The 18,544-nt window shown below is 41.8% G+C and overlaps 1 protein-coding gene across 2 annotated transcripts; it reads left to right on the top strand.

Annotated features, from left to right (window-relative positions):
* Positions 1-359: 359 nt before the first annotated feature.
* On the top strand, positions 360-18,139 carry slc22a17 (solute carrier family 22 member 17). 2 transcript variants are annotated; one of them, XM_004081209.5, is made up of 10 exons: positions 360-861; positions 3,782-4,282; positions 9,535-9,638; positions 10,813-10,967; positions 11,457-11,622; positions 12,937-13,061; positions 13,397-13,502; positions 13,639-13,862; positions 14,979-15,090; positions 16,497-18,139. In XM_004081209.5, exons 2-10 carry the CDS (start codon positions 3,812-3,814, stop codon positions 16,771-16,773), a joined length of 1,740 nt encoding a protein of 579 aa, XP_004081257.1. In that variant the 5' UTR covers positions 360-861; positions 3,782-3,811; the 3' UTR covers positions 16,774-18,139. The 2 variants fall into 2 exon arrangements, with proteins under 2 accessions (XP_004081257.1, XP_011487099.1); XM_011488797.4 differs by having other exon boundaries at positions 390-861; positions 3,779-4,282.
* Positions 18,140-18,544: the final 405 nt, after the last annotated feature.

Raw genomic sequence — 18,544 nt, 5'->3', positions numbered from 1 at the left:
TAGACCACTTTCCGTTTGTGGCAATAACAAAAAGGAAACAAAACCAAACCTGTTCACCAAGTAATTACTACATAAGCAAATTTTCCATATTTACTCTACATTACTTTACAATAGATACAAATAAAACACACCTAATTGCTGGTTCAAGTTACTTAATTTTCTCTCTGTTTTTTTTTTATTGACCTTATAACAGGTGAATTATTAGCTCCATGAAAAGCCTCCGACTTAAAAAAAAATATTCTCTGAAGTCTATCTAGCAAAATGTGCTTAAAAGCTTATTTTAAATATGATATTTTGGTCGAGAAGACGATTAATTATTTCTCGCAGAGTGATTAGTGGAACTTTCCCACACGATCTTTGTCAGCAGCCGTTTTTTTACGACTCCTTCCGATGTTTCCCGAAGTGCTCCGCCGTCGCCGCTGTCGAGCTGCTCCCAATAAACACGCAGCAGTTTTCTCAGCCGGTCTTTGTCCACGAACCGCCTCCTTACGACGCGTTTCTTTTCCGCGTAGTGCTGGACGCAGACATGGGTGACTTTGCCGCTTTGCGTCATAGCGGAAGTCAAAACTTGGACTAAAACTGTGACATTGACGAGGTGTTGAGTCCGGGCAAAGCATCCCTTCCCAGCGCGCGGGCAGCATCACATGTGTGGCGGAGGGCTAGCTACGCTCGAGAAGTCCTTTACGAAAACAGCGTCCGGCGGAGACCGCAGCTCTTCCTCGAGCTAAAGATGCTATTCGGTGTGTCACACCGCGCAGGGGCTGAGGTGACCCGGTAACCGCGGCGGAACCACTACAATGTTCTGGACGTTTGGAACTAACGCGCCGGCTCACATCTAACCACGCAAACAAACGAAGAAGGGTGAGTTCCTGTTTTATTTTCTTAAATAACTCAACAGTTATTTTAAGACCCCCCCCCATGTCTCTATACCGCCGCTGGTCTCGCGCTCCCTCCCCGGCGTCTGTTCCCATTCCTCACACGTCCTTTCCTCCTTCATGTTCTTATGTAACCCGGCTGTGAACCCCCCCCCCCGCCCTGAAAACAAACCCTTATAAGTGTACAGGCAGACCACTACACTCCAGCCCAAAACTCGACCTGATTCCTTCAGTGTTCAGACTATTTCAGATGTCTCTGTTTTGATGACCGCAACCGGATGTGGAGAAATCCGATTTCCACCTTAATAATCGGACTTCTTCCTACCTGTATGATATTATTTTACACCTGAATAAAATAAAGAAAAAAAAACCACAGTAAAAGTAATGTAATAAATCTACTAAATTTAGTCATAGAAGACCACAAAAAAAAAAACAAGAAAAAGTTTATTATTTTGTATTTGTTTATTGAGGAAAAACCAGCAACAGGGGGGATTCAATGCTCAGACGCTGCTGACCTTTCTGCGTTACAGGTCATGATGTTTGCAGACGATATTGTGATTTTAGCGAGAGCAGGGAACAGGTGGAGAAGAAGCTAGAGAGGTGGAAGTTTGCCCCGGAAGCTGCAGGAAGACTGAGTACACGAGTGAGAGGGACCTCAGTGGAAGAGCGAGGTTACAGGCAAAAGAGATAAAGACAGTGGAGGATTGTAGGCATCTCGGGTCAACCACTCCAGAGAAATGGAGAGTGAGTAAAAGAAGTGAAGAAGCGAGTGCAGGCAGGTTGGAATGGGTGGAGAAAAGTGTCAGGAGTGATAGAGTTTCAGCTCAAATAAAAGGAAAGTTGTAGAAAACTGTGGTGAGAACAGCCATGATGTTGGACCTAGAGACACTCAGGAAAAGACAGGAGGCAGCAGAGAAGAAGATGCTGCCGTTCTCTTTGGGAGGGACCAGGATGGATAGGGTCAGGAATGAGGACATCAGAGGGACAGAACATGTTAGAGGGTTTGGAGATAAAGGGCTGAGATGGTTCGGACACGTCCAGAGAGACGGTAGTGGAGGAAGACCAAAAAGGAGGCTTATGGATGCAAAAAAAAAAAAAAGTTCTCCGAAACCTTTTTTCCCCAAGATTCCTCAGAGTCTTAACGGTAACCTCAGATATTTTTACAGTTTTCAGAGAAGGGGGCAGTTTAAAGTTTAAGGCAGATGATGAAAATCCTTCGTTCCTTGATGCCATTATTAATTTCTTTGCTTTGCTATAAACCTCCTTCTTTTCCCTCCAGGTATAATGATCAGGTTAGTTATAGTCTTGAAAGGCCAGCAGTGAGATTTATCATAAAGATTTAAGATCAGAAATGTATGGAAGTCCTGATGTCTAAGCACTTATGCAAGAAAAATGCATCATGGGAAATGTAGGAATACATGTTTTGAGTTAAAACCATCCAGAACAGCAGATGTCATCAGTATTTACATTATTATACATTAATACAGATCTGAAAATACATTCAAGTCATATATATTTCTCCCTTTATTCATACGAAAATATTAATACAATATTTTACAAGAATAAAGTCAGAATTATGAGCAAAAAGACAATATTTTACGAGAATAAAGTCATAGAATTATTTCATTTATTCGTTTATTTAACAGGTACAGTGCACATTAAAAGCATGGCTGCAATGTGCCAGAATAAGCCCAAAGGCTATTTTTTATCTGTAGTCCCCGGTAAAAAAGTCAGTATTTTACTGCAGTAAAATTATAAATTAAGAATTTATGAGATTAAAGTCATAAATTTATAAGGCTAAAGGCTGTTTGCTAAGAAAATTGCAAAAGGCAACAACCAAAAAACAAACTAATGTCATGTTTCAGTATAAGCTTATTGCCGTCACTTTAGCTTTGGTTTCTTAAATAAAGAAATACTAAATCTTTTAGCAAGCATATATCATATTATTATAAGGACACTAAAAAGAATTAGCAGGAAACCGGGCCTCTTCAGAAGATTCTTGACCCTCCAGTAGTGGATTTGTGGCGGCTGCACCGTTTACGTCGTTGGCAGTAGAGGTCCAAATGCGTTATGGCTCAAAGATTCCTATGATAGACTAAAACCTCAGAGCATTGCTATGAATGGCTGTGTTGATGGATTTAGTCAGTATGTAATGTGGATGGAGGTTTACACCAACAACTTAATAAAAAGGCCTTTTCTTTGTAAAATTACGACTTTATTTCTGTATAATAATTTCATTTTTTCCTTTTATAGTGGCCCTAATAGTCTGGCGTAATATAAAGATATTTCTAATTTACAGTCTGCTTATTTTAGATGGAGAGAAAATTAATTTATTCATCTTCCCAGGTCTTCAGAGTCAAATAAACGTTCAGATATTCTTTCCTATTCTCTGAATGACTTGCTGGAGGCTGGAGATGTAAATACATGTTTATAAAGTAAAAGTTATAAAGAAGCTAATTTTAATGTAAGATTAAAAAAACCCCAAAATCTTATGGTTTTTGTTAACTAATGTAAGGTAAAGGCTGTGGGAGATGATGCTCTTATTTTTTTGTTCTGTCTACCATCACTGATGAGAACAGTTAGCGGAGGAGCTGCGAAAACCGAGCTGGTCTACAAAATAATAATAATAATAATAATAATAATAACTATTATTTATAATCATGGCTCATAGTGAAAAGCAATTCTAAGTCTAACATTTAAATATAGTATTATTAAAAGTTATGAATCAAAAGACTATTTTTGAAATCTGGTTTGTTTTGGTAAGAAATAGAGAAACAGAAATCATTGTATTTTGGGGGGGGGGGGGGGGTTAAATGGGGGGTTAGTGTAGCCCCCCTCCATCATGAATATGATAACATGCGTGTTCCACGTTTGCATTGATTCATGTTGTGTTTGATTCCCAGCAGCTCTCCTTCTGTCAGGAGCTCAAACCAGCGATGACGTCCCCAGACTCGCCCCCTTTGGTCTCTCCATCGCCATGCCCCCCTCCCCCTCCATCGATCCCCTCCTCACCCATGCGGTCCTCCCCGGCCCCGTCCTCCTCCTCCATCCCCGGCCCGCCCTCGCTGCCTCCAACGGGGGAGGTGATGGTGCTGGCTCTGGGCAGGAAGAAGCAGAGGGTGCTGATTGCGCTTTCCATCCTTCCCAACCTCTTTCTGGCCTTCCTGCTGTCCTCCGACCCCCTACTTACCCTCTCTCCTAAACACCACTGCCACCTGCCCGGGCCCCCGCCTTCCCTGGAGATGCTGAATGCCACCCTGCCCTGGGAGAAGGGGCAGAAGTCCAAAGAAGGAGGCGTGTCCCAGTGTAAGCAGTACACCAACCGCAGCCAGACAGCTGTGACGGACTGTGAGGGGGGGTGGGACTACAACGTCACGGAGGGCCTGAAGAACAACATTGTTACTGAGGTAACGCAGCACGTGCACACACGAAACTGCACCTTTCACTGTCCGTCATACATTCAGGTCCACGTAGCAGCAGCTTCATGCCACCTTGGGTTTGTGGTGTTGCAGAAGATTGTTCAGATGGTGATGCCTGTTTGAATGAGCGGCCCCCACATTCTGCATGTGTGCGTCCCCTGATCATCAGCAAACCTGAATAATTCAGGATGAAGGCTGCGCATGACTCCCCCACCCCGATGCTCACACGTTTGGTGTTTTATTTAACCATTTCTTGACCTACTCCAAATCAATCCACTTCTCATTTTAAGTCCCACACACTTTCCCTGTGGTTTTTTATTTCTGGTTAACCCGTTTTTACTGTTTTGAGAAATTCACCTCTGAGTTGTGGGCAGGACTGTTGGCGCCCCCTTCCCCACCATTAATCTGTTTATACCCTCTCCCGCTAGCTTACAGCCCCTCAACCTAATATTAGCGGTGTAACAAAAATGGCGTGCAATATAAGGATTATCCCGACGTACAGTTTTGAGCCAGATTCCAGCTGAGACGAGGAAAACAAGGACGTACAAGTATCTATTTGTCTGCAAGTGGTTTAGGGAGCTTGAGGCCCGTCTTCTACGTCAGTGTTTTTCAACCTTTTCTGAGCCACGGCACACTTTAACCTTAAAAAAAATCCCGCGGCACACCAGCATCCAAAAAGTAAAAAAAAAAAGGAGAAACTCATAGTCTGTATTGATCCACAGCCCCTCCACAATCTCACATGCATTTTTGAGATATTGTTTGATTGTTGCAGAAAAAGCTGGAAACTGCAGCTGTTTTTTTTCTAAAAGATGCCATGAAAGTTAAGTTAGAAGATTTAAAAGCAGTTTGATGTGTGTTCGTTGGTGTCAAGACGTTTAACAACAGATCTCCTTGTGCGCTGTCACTCTCACAACCCAATGCATCATGGGAGATGTAGTGCATAAATCGGCCGGAGATCGGTTTTCGGAGCTTCATTGTTTTGTTCACTTGTTCCACGGTCTGATACCGGATTCTGTGGAAATCTACACCGCTAAAGACGAGCTTTAGCTGCTATTTTTGGTAGAACTGAGAGACTTAAATCGGGACAAGGAAGTGAAGACTTTAACCACTTCTGATTGGTCAGACTGATGACATGTGATTAAGCCCCCCAAGAATGATTGGTGGAGACAGTTAAAGGGACGGGACTTTTCCAAAATACAGCCGAAGGTGCAGCTGAATCGCGGTACCGTCATTCTTATCAAAATGTCTTTAATAAAATAAAATAAATGCAAAGAAAAAGTATTTTACGATCTTTTATATTCCTAACTCCTCAGTGTTTTATCAGGGTCTGTTTGGATGAACACAGAGCTGAAATCCTGGAGATGGGAAATGTTTTTAGATCAGTTAATGAGGGCAATTTCCCACGGCACACTAGTGTGCCACGGCACACTGGTTGAAAAACACTTTTCTACGTCACACAAGCTTGTTCAAACAGCATTTCATTTGCTCCTGAGTCACAACGGTTTAATTAAAGAAATACTCAGAAATGCAGTTTTAAGATTAAGTTTCTTTATAATATATATCAGGAAAATGCCACAAGAGCATGTTAAAAAAACACCTCTCATCAAAATAGGTCTTTAAGAACTAAATTATTCATTCATTTTTCTTCCGTTTATCCCTTTCGGGGTCACGGGGCTGCTGGAGCCTATCCCGGCCACTTATGGGCAAAGGCAGGGGACACCCTGGGCAGGTCGCCAGTCTGTCGCAGGGTCACACATATCACACACCCATGCACACTCACATTCACACCTATAGACAATTTGGAGTGACCAATTAACCTATGAAGCATGTTTTTGGACGGTGGGAGCCGGAGACCCCAGAGACAACCCATGCATACACGGAGAGAACATGCAGACTCCACACAGAAAGGTCCCCCATTGTTGTTCTGTTTCAGGTCCCCCAGCCGGGACTTGAACTTGAACCAGGGTCCTTCTTGCTGTGAGGCAGGAGCGCTAACCACTGCGCCGACTACTAAATTAATTAAATTATTAAATTAACTAAATTAATAAGCAAAATATTTTCTACACTTCTAACCCTTTCCTTTTTTAAAATGAACTTCTGCATCCCTCTGTTGCTGATTATAACTAATATATTATCCCAAATGCTTCCATAAGTTGGCGTTCTATCTCTACGACCCTCTGGTACTTTTTGCTTTGTTTTTTTTTTTAAATCCTGCATCTGCAGTGGATTCTTGCTGAGCACACAGTCTCGTTTGTGAAGCACGACTCTAAAGCGTGACTCAGCTGGATGTTCCTCAGAATGAACAAATAATCTCCTGGTGGCCACTTAGCAGCTCCTCTGTGCCTTTTTCTAACGCTTTCATATTCCACAATCCAAATATTAACCCTTAGCTGTACAATCATGGCTGTTCATTCATCTGTGAATGAGGAAGAAATGGTCACCTGAGGACGGAGTTGTCTTTATGTTTGACTTTAGTGATGATGGAAGAATCAAAGGCTGAAGTGGTGACTGAGCATCAGTTTCCCTTTTTATATGTTGAACATGAGTGAAATGACATTCTGTCACAATAAAAGCACCGGTTAGATGTTAGGCTCCAATGCTGCTTCACACACATTCCTCCAGAACAACAGTGATGCTCACAACATTGTTGACATTCATTTCTTATCTGCTTTAGTATACGGAACAGGTAATCTGGTGGATCACCTTGGTTAAGGAGCCTTTTTTATTTACTGTGAAAAAGTTGTAAAGACAGATTTATTTATCCTCCTTGAGTCGTGTAAAAATAACACTCCGCCTTCTATTTATTCTGAAATGATGTGCCTCAGGTGACATGAATGAAATCAGCCAGTTTGGCTTGATCTTTACTTGCTTCTCTTTGATTTATGGTTGTGCCTAATTAGCAGTTTGCTGCTTAGTTTAAGAACATTTTAGAAATGTTCATCAGGGGGTTGAGCCCAATGTAAAGATCCTGGAGTCGGGGTGAACAGTGAGTCTTTCTGAAAGGACTCTTTCTGAACGTCAGCGTGTCGGCCTGAAAGACAGGAAGTTCAGAGAGGAATGTTTGGAATGTTGAGAGTTTCCTTCAACTGAAAAACTTCAACAGTCTCTGCCCAAAATCAAGATCACATTAGTGACAGAAGGAGAAAACGTGGAAATGACGCAACAGCTGTCTGGTCTGTCAGCTAGTTCTGTTTTGACTTCAGGAGCACAGATTTAAAACTGTGTTCATTAAATCCAACTGCATGTTTACCTGCTGCAGAGGAGGTGAAGATTAGCCACTCTTATATACCCACAATGACAAAAACAGTATTTCTGGTGTTTTTAACATGTTTTTTGTGGTATTTTTATGATGATGGAGGACATATGTAGAGAAAATTATGCATAAAATTCATTTTCTGGGTATTTTTATATTCAAATTGTTGGGAATCAGGAGCATATTTGTTATTTAAAAAAATACAAGCTCCCTGCTCCGCTCCATTCTGCTGCATCCACTCGCAGACAAATGGATCCATGAACGTCTTTGTTTTCCTCGTCTGAGCTGGAATCTGGATCCAAACTGTACGCATAGATAGCTTTGATATTGCTCGCCATTTTTGTTGCACTGGTAATGTTAGATTGAGGTGAGAGAGTAAACGGAGAACTGAGAGGAAGGGGGCGGTCTTAGTCGTCCCGCCCACAACTCAGAGGTGAATATCTGCTGTTGGTCTGCAGAAACTATGTCCTGAAAACCAACTGAGTTTTTTTTTTTATTTCGGTTTAAATCAGCATTATCATAATTAAAGACCACTGGGGGACATTTTTACAATAGATCTAAAGATGATTGTAATTAGGCCTGCACAATATACCGCAAATTTATCGTTATCGCAATATCCAGCTCTGCAATATGCATATCGCAAAAGACGGCGAATATCGCAATAAATCGCAAACCCAAAATGTGTTAAAACAATCTTCTAGCAGCTTGAAGCATTTAACGAATCAAATAAATCCCTTTATGCTTTGACCAATCAGATGGACGCCTTCCCATTGTTGACCAATCAGATGGAGGCCTATTATGTTAACCCTGGTCCTGAAGAGTCTCAACCCTGCCTGTTTTCCAGCTCTCCTTAACCAGCTTGCTGTTGATTGGCTGACTCGAGTGATTTCACATCCTGATTGACTGAACACACCGGATTTTGGTTATCATTATCGAGCAGTCTAGGGAGAATTGGAAAACAGACAGGGTTGAGGCTCTTGAGGACCAGGGTTAGCCACCCTGACGTTTGTCCCCCATGTCGATGAGGGTCATTTGGAGTATAATTTTTAAACTGTTGCAATGAAATGGGAATTATGTTTTTGTTTATTTTTCTATTTGTTTATTTACCGCAAATTTATCGTTATCGCAATATTGATCACTAATATCGCATATCGCAAGTTTTCCTCATATCGTGCAGCCCTAACTGTAATGGAAATTTAAGAGAAACGCTTCTTGTCATAACACCCTTTTGTGAACACGCTTCAGTGTGGAGCCTTTCTTTCTTCCTGAGGATGCTCGTCTTGGGTGGGGGGAACAACTTTGCGCTAATCCACCTGCAGCGCTGCATCGAGCTGACGGCGCTCGGGAACTGCCAGGGAAGCATTTAGGCAGAGCCTGTTTGAAAAATGCATCAGTGTTGTGAAAGCACCTCATCAGCATGAACAGTGCAGAGATGCATGAGCGTGCACGCTTGACTGTGTCAGGTAGCAACAGAGATCCCATCTCAGCAACACGCTATTAAAAAAAAGATCCTGTTTGTTTGACTGTAGGAAGTTTGTGCTAAAGCCTCTCTTTATAAAACTTTGTTTTTCTGAAATCATCACTTATCAAACCAGTTTGACCACTTTTAGCAACTTGTTTGTGTTCATTCCTGCTTAGTGCCTGCAGGGACTGCTGGGACATTGTCTCCAACCAGTGGGACGGCTGGTATTGTTTGACGGCGTTTCAACTCTTCCTGCACACCTACCGTCATGCTTTTTTTTTTCTAGCTGCCGTCCCGCTTCACATGGGTTCTTTAAAACTAATTTCTGTTGATCTAACACACCCAGGAGATCAGCTTGAAACTCTGATCTAACAGCAGTTATAGTTTTTCTAGGTGCTTTTGCAACCTGTCACAGATATTTGACTCTTTAATCCAAGTAATTACTTATCAGTAGAGCAAATTGCAGCCTGGACTCATCTGTCACATGTTGAGTGACAGACTCTCTCTCTGCTTGTGTGTGTCCAGTGGGATCTGGTGTGTGCTCGGTACTGGCTGGTCCCGGTGGAGGAGGTGTGCTTCATCCTGGGTGTCCTCACCGGCTGCCTGGCCTTGGGCTTCACAGCTGACCGGTAACACACCCACACACACACACACACACACACATTGTGCTACGTATACACTCCGGGCAGGTGATGCCTGTTCAAGAACGCACCCTTGAAAACGCATCACATGCGTATTGTGCACAGCCTACAGTTGGAAGAGGGTTAGTGCGAAATGTCAAAGTGGTGCAAATGTGGTGAATTTTGCCCCAGGCTTTTTCTTTCACAGCTCGATTCCGATAAATTAAAGACTTTGTGTCATAGAATTCCATCCGGGAACAAGCCGGAATTATTAACTTCTCCTCCATGATCAGTTTTTAAACGGCCATGCGTCATTAGCAAAGCCTAGTCCCTGATTGGTCAAAGTTCAAATGGTTTCGCTTTCAATATGTGTTCAATGGACGCACATTTCATACTAGAGCCTGAAAAGGGGACTTGAAAACTGGCATCGCTATGCGTAGACGTGAGAGTTTTGAATGTGGAAGCCCCAAACACACATTTACATCCATTTGTGTTCAATAGAAGTGGTCGATCGAACGTGTGTTGCAGAGGGCGTTGTGAACGTAGCATAAGGCTCCTGCGTTTTACAATTTCCAGTTATTTTTACAATCCCAGAAACATGACAGAGATGAGGATTAAAAAAGCGAGGATGAAGATTGGAGTTTGCAGTCTGCTGCTGCTGCTGTGCACTTCAGGGAGCAGCTGGCGTTTTGGGGTAACAGTCAGGGAGAGGATGCCGTTGTAATCAGCTAACAGCACTCTGCTGACCAATTGAGCGTAGAGTCTGTTTGTGAACACCAGCGAGTTAATGCCGCCTCCCAGGGTTTCACGATGAAGAAACTGCAGGGAAAGAGAGGAAAAGAAGCACTGCTATGCCTACATGCAGCTAAGAGGGGCTAATTATTCCTGGCGTTAACTGTAATTATTGATCAGTAATGCTTTAAGCAGTTCCCAAGATTCATTTTTCATTTTCTGTTAGGCTTCGGGGAAGCAGATTGTCTTTTTTAGACCTTATAATAGTCAGCATTAGCATGGGGTTTTTGAAATAAAGAGGAAAAAAGGCAGGATTGTATTTCTTTGTAATTCTTTCCTATCCTGCTAATCCTCCTATCCTATGCAGCTACTTTTTATGAAACATACAAAAAGGTTAAAGTATTGTGTGTTCTCTGCCTCTGTGTTTTAAGCTGGTTGTGTTTCCCGGCAGGTTGGGCAGGTCCAAGGCCCTGCTGATCTCCCTGACTCTGTCGGTGGTGTTTGGAGTGCTGGTGTGCGTCTCCCCCTACCCCTCTGTCTTCATTGTGATGCGTTTCTGCCTGGCAGCTACAAGTGCCGGAGTTTATGTTACTCTTTATGTCTCCCGTAAGTATTGAACAGGTCACACACAAAAGGAAAAGAGATCAATTAAGTCTGTTTTTGTCTGAGTACTTTGCTGCATCTCACTTCATTCACATCAGGTTCTGAGTGTGAGAGTTGATTTATTGTAGAAAAAGACTTTATGCATTGGTCAAACTTGTTCATCAGGGTGCAGCTAAGGTAAACAGCAGCACACTTGTATGCACACTCACTATGGACACTTCTAGTTATCAATTCTTTGCTCTGAGTCTTGAGGAAAACCAGGTTTCTTCTTTGCTATCACATTAGAAGCAAAAGCACAACATGTATGCATTGTTTCTGTTTTTCAGTGCATCTTTATTATTTTGCTTTGAAAGTTGACACTTTGTTTTTTTACACTTGAAAATGCTCTAAATGTGTGGATATATCCACACAGAAATATGAGAACTATTTGTTTTTCTGTTTTCGTTTAGGTTTTGAGTTACAGGCTTGAATGATGATGTACTTGTGTGTCAGGTCTGGAGCTGTGTGAGCCGTCTGCCCGGCTCGTGGCCACCATGCTAGCTGGACTGATGACGTGGGCTGGAGAGCTGCTGCTGCTGGCTGTGGCCCTCGGCTGTCGGTCCTGGAGGGGCCTGCTTGGAGTCGGAGTCGCCCCCTTAACACTGTTTCTCAGCTACGGGTACAAACATGTGCTTTTTGCTGTACATACATTTTGTTTATGACTTCAACAAGTTTTTTAAATATGCCACTTAGTTTAGTTTAATAGTTTAGTTTATTCCCCAAAAATGATATATAACTTGATTCATTATATCTATGTGGGAAATAAATGCTATGTTGCTAAAAATGTTTGTGCTCATCTTAAAAATGCTGCAAAGTCAGTGAAAGAATTTGCAGATGCGGAACAAACTGTTAGAAACCCAATCAAACCAAAATGCTAAGAAAAAGTTTAAATGCTTGAATAGATAAACAGTGGTAAAAAAAAAGTCAGATTTTACTCCATAACTTGAAATGACGAAAACTGGAAAACAGGGAAAACGCCAAAATGACTCAAATTAGCCTAATGCTAAGTTTAAAATCTATGGAAATGCTGAATTAGCTTAATTACCTTGAACAGTGCTAACGTAAAGACTAAATCCCAAAAAAAGAGTCCAAAATAAATTCAGTTCATGTGGACGATGCTAATGTAGAAAAATGCAAACAACAATTAGCTTTAAGAAATGTGTAAATAAAAAAAATATTTAAATAACCTTAGAAAATACTAACATAAAAGATAAATGTTAAAATTACTTAGAAACCAGAAGTAATGCTAGCTTAAACGGCTCAATGGTAAATTGTTGTTAAAATGCTGATTTGGCCTGATGACACTGAATAAAACAAATACAAAAGGTAAATGCTAAATCGCCCTAAAATCTGCAAAAGTTATTTAAATAATGTCAAGCAGGAATGGTAAATTGGATTGACAAACCTGTAAGATGAACTTCTCCCTTTGAGCAAAACCGTCTGGGCTGATTAGTATTTCAACCTCAAGATTCAGAGTTGAAGATTTACAGACTTACAGAGTAATCCCTACAGGTCTGTAAAAAACATTTATCACGGTTTCCCACAGACCTGAACTTCATCTTGATTTGAATATGCCTCATAATGCCTGATTGGTCATTGAACGGCCTGTCAGATCGCATTGATCCAGTGTTTTCTAACACCTTCAGTCAGCTGTGTTACAAACTCCCTGCCATATCTTCAAGCCTTCATTAATGTTGCAAAACCAAATTAAAGGAGATTTTAGGCAGATTACTCTCAGTAAACTGGAGTCTTAAATAAAAGGATTAGAGAATTCTTTTACTTTGTGGTCCAAATTGCTTATTTTCATGCTGAAGGGGCAAATCTGGGCCACAGCAGGTAAATCGTCTTAATAACCGAGGTTCTCGGTAAAGGTTACCTCAGATCAAAGTGCGACTCTAAGCTGGCTTTACGTTTTGCTTCCCTCCTCCTGCAGCGTTCCTGGTGTATTTCCAGAGTCTCCTCGCTGGCTCCTCCTATCAGAAAGGTCTGCAGACATGAACTCCTTCAGCGAGAGAAGAAACTCCAGTAGAGACGTGAGGGAGGATGAGAGCTTCACAGGTGCGCTCAGGCGGTCGGATGTTCACATTACCATCCCTGCATTATTAATGTCTTTTGTACTGCAGGGGAAGAAAAAAAGCACAAAAAGACTAGATTTGAGTTCTAGTTGATTAAAAAACAGGATCGCAGCGTGCTAGATTAGAGAACAATGTTTTTGGAGACTGTTTAGGTGCAAATGAACTAAATTCCGAGACTGAACGACATGTATGGCTTTAGGACAACTCAAAAACATGCTGGGTCTGCACAAAGATCTGCTTGAACACACGTTTTATTCTTTGTTTTTGTGTTTTGGAACCTTCTTCTAAGTCTTTGCCACTCTTATTTGTCCACTGCAGAGCTGGATTCAGAGCCCGCCCCCTTAGCGCGCCCTCACCTGTCCCTCCCCGAGCTCTTCCACAGCAGGAACATCTGGAAAAACTTATGTGTGCTTGGCTTCACCTCGTAAGTCAGCCCTCACTTTTGGCACCAATGCCGTCCTTTTCTCCGCATACTTGCCGCATCTTTCGTCTTCTGGAATGACGTTCACCTTTACCGTCAAACCTGCTTAAAGGATCTCTGTGTGCCTTTTTCCCTCCAGATTCATCTCTCACGGCATTAGTCACTGTTACAGCTCATTCCGAGGTGATGTCAGAGGCACTGCCTCCAGCTTCTACTGGACCTACCTGCTGTCTGTGTGTGCAGGGGGAGGGGCTTGGCTGTTGCTCTGGGCGACCGTAGACAGGTGCGGTCGCCGTGGCATCTTGCTGCTGTCCATGACGATGACGGGTTTGGCTTCTTTGATCCTCCTCGGCCTCATGGAGTGTGAGTGTTTTCACAGCACGGATCAGGGATGAAATGGGCAAAGTCTGCTTGTTTTCTCAAACACCCCTACAGTGAAAGAAGATATTTGGTGACGGTTAAGCTGGGGTTGGATGAGCCGGTCTGCCGGTTTTTCATGCATTATTAAGTGGGTCAAATGTAAGCACAGCAGCTGTGTTTATGGAAAAATCCACCGGCCTTTTTGTTTTCTGAAGCATTGTCTCCTCAAACACATCCGCTCTTTCCCCGGCCTACGGCTCCCCCTTGTGGCCGAAAAAGATCTGTGTTAATGTAGGCCACTGCAGTGACGGAGGAGTCTGAGCTCATCGATGGTCTCCAACCTTTTTTAGGCCACGGACCGGTTTAATGTCTGACAATATTTGTCATGGACCGGCCTGTTCGAGGCTGAAGTGGGCGTTGGAATTTTTTGTCCAGTTTCCCTTAAGTTTTGAGGGTAAAGTTAATCTTCATTAAACATCTGCATAGGTTTAAGGTTTATATGTACACTAGATTTCTTGTAGGAAGCATTAAATGTGATCTACATTTTCCCTTAACTTATGCCTGTAAAGTAGATGCTAAAAAACAAGCAATCACTAAAACTCATATTTTATAAATACAATAATAAACAGGAATCTACCATTTGAACAACTTTATTAGCAGCAGCATCTTAACATTAGGCAGCCAGTTGCCCCATATTTTGCATTATTATCATTGGATGTCGAAACAATTACTGCAATAAATCCATATCTGGAGTAAAGGCTCCTGGTTTTTGTTTTTTAAATACAGATGTCTTTTATTTTGAAGTCAAATGCTCTAATTCTGTGAAAAGAAACTTTACTAATATACTTATAGCTTTGGGGTTTAAATTTCAAGTCGCTTTAAGAAAGTAGCAGATGGATTTTCACAACTTGACTGAGCGTCGAGAATGAGTCGGATGAGGCGGAGAGAAGTTGTTTTCCAATTTAAAACTTCTTTCAGAATCAGATTATAAAGAAAACTGAAAAAATGTGTGTTTTTTTATCCCCTCTATTTATTATTATCACTGTCCCACAGATGGGTGCTGGTCCGCGGCCCACAGATCCTATTGAGGTTAACCTACTTTTGTTTTGTTTTTTTTAGATCTGAGTGAGATGGCCATCACCATCTTCTCGGTGCTGGGGCTCTTCTCTTCACAAGCCACAGCCTCTGTGTGCATCCTCTTCACTGCAGAGATCATGCCCACCATCATCAGGTATCCCAACAACACTCCCCACTCTGAGGTTCCTTAGAAGGTCAGGTCAGGTGAGGAGCCTCTGGAGGCCCTTAAGTCAGTCATCTCACTACAGAGACCTATCCACATCAAAAATAAAGACACTTCCATCTGTGGCTGCTAGTTAACCAGAGGATCAGATTCAGAAAAATCCACAAATAAGTGAAGCTGCTTTAAAACAGCTGAATACTTTCCTGATGCTGTATGTCAGAATTAAAATGATGCTGATTTACCTGCACAGTTTATATGGATGCACAGTAAAGCAATTACTGAAAATAAAAATGAAAATAAACACACCAAATCCTTACATATTTATTCTCAGATGCAACCAGTTGGTTTAAACACAGAGCAAAACTATAAGCTAAAAAGAAAGTTAAGAGTTATAAACTATAATTTTGTTGTTGTATACCCCTTTAAGGCACAGTGCTTGCACAAATAAAGTTGGATGTTTTTAATTAAAATAACTTTATTAAAACGGATTGAACATTAATTTATTCATGTGTTTATTTTGGCAGTGTCAGAGTAAACATCTCCTTGCCCTAAAGACCTTGGCTCTTTTTTTCTTCAATGCGTTTTTCTGATGCAAGGCTTTTTTTGGGTTTTTTAACCTTTTTAAGGAACAGCGTGTTTGTAGCTTCACAGTTTGTTTTTAATGATAAACAAATTAAGATGGAATTATTTGACTTAAAAACGAAATAATTTGGTTACTCTTTTTATTAATAGAGACACTGTTTATATAAAACACCTTTTAACTTGAACTTGAAAGAAAGCAGACAAAATGGCACCACCTAGTGGTCAAATATAATAACAGCACCCCCTAACAGAGCAGCTGTTTTTCATGTGCGTCATTGTAAATTAACCTGATATAAAGATGTTTTTGCTTTGTTTTATATAGGAAAGCTTTAGGATTTTTAAGTATATATGTTATGCCGATTTAAATAACTATTGGGAATGTGAGCAATATTAAAGCCTAGTTGTTTTTAGTATTCATAAATTATTGTATTAATTTTCTAATTATTTAGAGTTTAATAATAATTGGTACTTTATTGATCCCACAACGGGGAAATTCTTCTCCGCATTTGACCCATCCCCTGGGGGAGCGGTGAGCTGCAGCCTAACTGCGCTCGGGAGGCAGTAGCGCTAAGGGTCTTGCCTAAGGACCCTCACTGGGTGATGTTCATTGCTCAATTGATATGGTAATTGACTCAGTACCATTGTTTATTCCCCTACGGGAATCGAACCCTGGATTCCTGCGTAGGTAGCCGCTCACCTTACCAACCGAGCCACCCAGCCGCCGTATTAGTTGTAATTTTAACACTACAGACATATTAGTTGATGTTGCTTTAACAACAAAAACAAGGTGAAAGTAACAAACGGTGTGTTTGCAGGGGCAGCGGCGTCGGCGTCGTCCTGGCTCTGGGTTGCGTGGGCCGCCTGAGCTCACCCATCATGGACCTGCGAAACCACTACGGCTACTTCCTGCATCACGTCATCTACTCCTCTCTGGCACTGCTGGCCGTGCTCTCCATCCTGCTCCTGCCCGAGAGCAAAAGGAAGCCGCTGCCCCAGACGCTGGCCGACGGGGAGCAGTACAGGCGGCCGCCGCTGGGCAGGAGGCGGAGGGACAATGTGCCGCTGCTGGCCACCCCGAACCCGGAGACCTGAAGGAGCCTGCGGCGCTGCGACGGCACAGGTCGTCCTCTGCCTGAACCTGCAACATCTTCATGCCGGGAGAGACTTAAAACAGAAGAAAAGGGCTCAGACAAACGCCAAGCTTCTTACATATCATCCTCCAGTCTTTCCAGAGGCAGATTGCGCCACTGATGAACAGACTAGTCTAACTTTCACAAAACCTTCATCTCACTGTGGTCTCTTGTTACGACACCAGCATCCTCTGCTGCCCTCCATCCTGTCTGCTGTGGAGATTAGAGATCCCGGAGTTTCTTAGCATTTGTCTTGACTTACATTAGAGCATATTTTGCTGTTCTACTGTGGGCATCTACTCAAAAAGTGCTACGACAAGAGCAAACTAGAATTTTTGTATAGTTTTCTGTACCTTTTAGTAACAACTTGTTGTGCACAGGCAGGAGGAAGCATTTCACTGACATGTAACTCTGGAGCTAATCATCAGATGTCCTATAAGTGACGTAAACTCTAGTTTCTTTTATTTTTTTTAGCATCTGAGGTTTATTTAAGCAGACGTCGAGGCTCAACCCACATAGACAAGTATGCTAAGCAGTTTGGGGAGGGGGTGTAAGGCCCTTTTTCATTTTCTCTTGACGGTAGAAGCATGTTTGACCAAAGGCTTAAAATTAAAGGGAAATAATTTTAAACTTTAATCAGTCAGAAAAGCTCAACATTTTAGCATTTCCACTGTGTCAGTCCAGTTCCCTGAAGCTGGCCTGGAGTCAGCAGTATTTATAATCCTATTTATGTTGTTATTAATCACTAATTTATCCCGAGTGCTGACGTTTTTAAGATCGACTTAGATTAGAGGGTTTTGTCTCCGTTCTCCATGTCTCTGTAGATCAGGAGTGTCAAACTCCATGTTGGACAGCATGGCCTGGATTCTGACACCCCTGCTGTGGATGCAGTCTCGTAAAACCCCGCGGGTTGTGCTAAAGAGCAGATTTCAGACATATTTGTGCTTAATGTTGGTGGGCGGGGCCTGATGAGTTTGCTCTCTAACCATGAGCTAAAGAGGGGCCCCGAGCTCCTCTGCCTCACACTACAATATTTGCTTTATTGATCCAGATCTTTTATGTTTCAAAATAAAAGCATGGGTGAGTTGGAATGTGTTGCAGCCATTGGGTTGTGTTCACTACTTTTTTAATGCTAATAGGAAACGTCTGATGGAAGCTAACATGAAAGATGATCATCTTTGCTGACGACTTTAGTTTATTCTGGATAAATGTAATCACTGATTACGTCTTATTATTGTCTGATAACACCAAGCATCTGTTGAATGACGAGTTCAATGCAGTTGAATGTTATAGCCTGATTTCTTGTACAATAAAAGTGGGACACTTAAGAGGAGGTAAGTGTTTTTATTTGGGGAAAATTATGGGATGGATCATGTCAGAATTAATTAAAAGACAGCCGTTTTTGCAGTAACAAATAGGGATATGTTGCCATTTATCAGGTTTATTGTTATTTGTAATTTAAAGGTAATTTTTTAAAGAAAAATGTAAGCAAATTTCATGTCTAAAACATGTTTATGAAGAAAAGCTTAGATTATCTGGAGCGTTTGACCAAACTAAAGACCAGAAAAGATATTCAGTAGAATCACTAGAGTTTATTTCTGTTGCTGCTCAGCTCTTCTGTCAAACATCCATCAATCTCAATAGTGATGTTTCCTGTTAGAACCCTAAAAACTCAATAACATGTTTGTGCTCAATCATTAGTACATTAACTGATAGTTATGATCATAACCAGG

This window comes from Oryzias latipes, chromosome 20 (genome assembly GCF_053564925.1).
Source record: "Oryzias latipes strain Hd-rR chromosome 20, Olatipes_Hd-rR_3.1".
Classification (NCBI taxonomy): Eukaryota; Metazoa; Chordata; class Actinopteri; order Beloniformes; family Adrianichthyidae; genus Oryzias; species Oryzias latipes.
Note: the sequence above shows the minus strand (reverse complement) of the source record. Positions and strands in the feature narration are given on the sequence as shown.

Excerpts from the sequence above, each read along its gene's own strand:
- slc22a17 (XM_004081209.5), top strand. The coding sequence starts at position 3,812 with ATGACGTCCCCAGACTCGCCCCCTTTGGTCTCTCCATCGCCATGCCCC. Across the intron at positions 9,639-10,812 it reads TTGGGCTTCACAGCTGACCG|GTTGGGCAGGTCCAAGGCCC; the intron begins GTAACACACCCA and ends GTTTCCCGGCAG. Across the intron at positions 10,968-11,456 it reads TGTTACTCTTTATGTCTCCC|GTCTGGAGCTGTGTGAGCCG; the intron begins GTAAGTATTGAA and ends CTTGTGTGTCAG.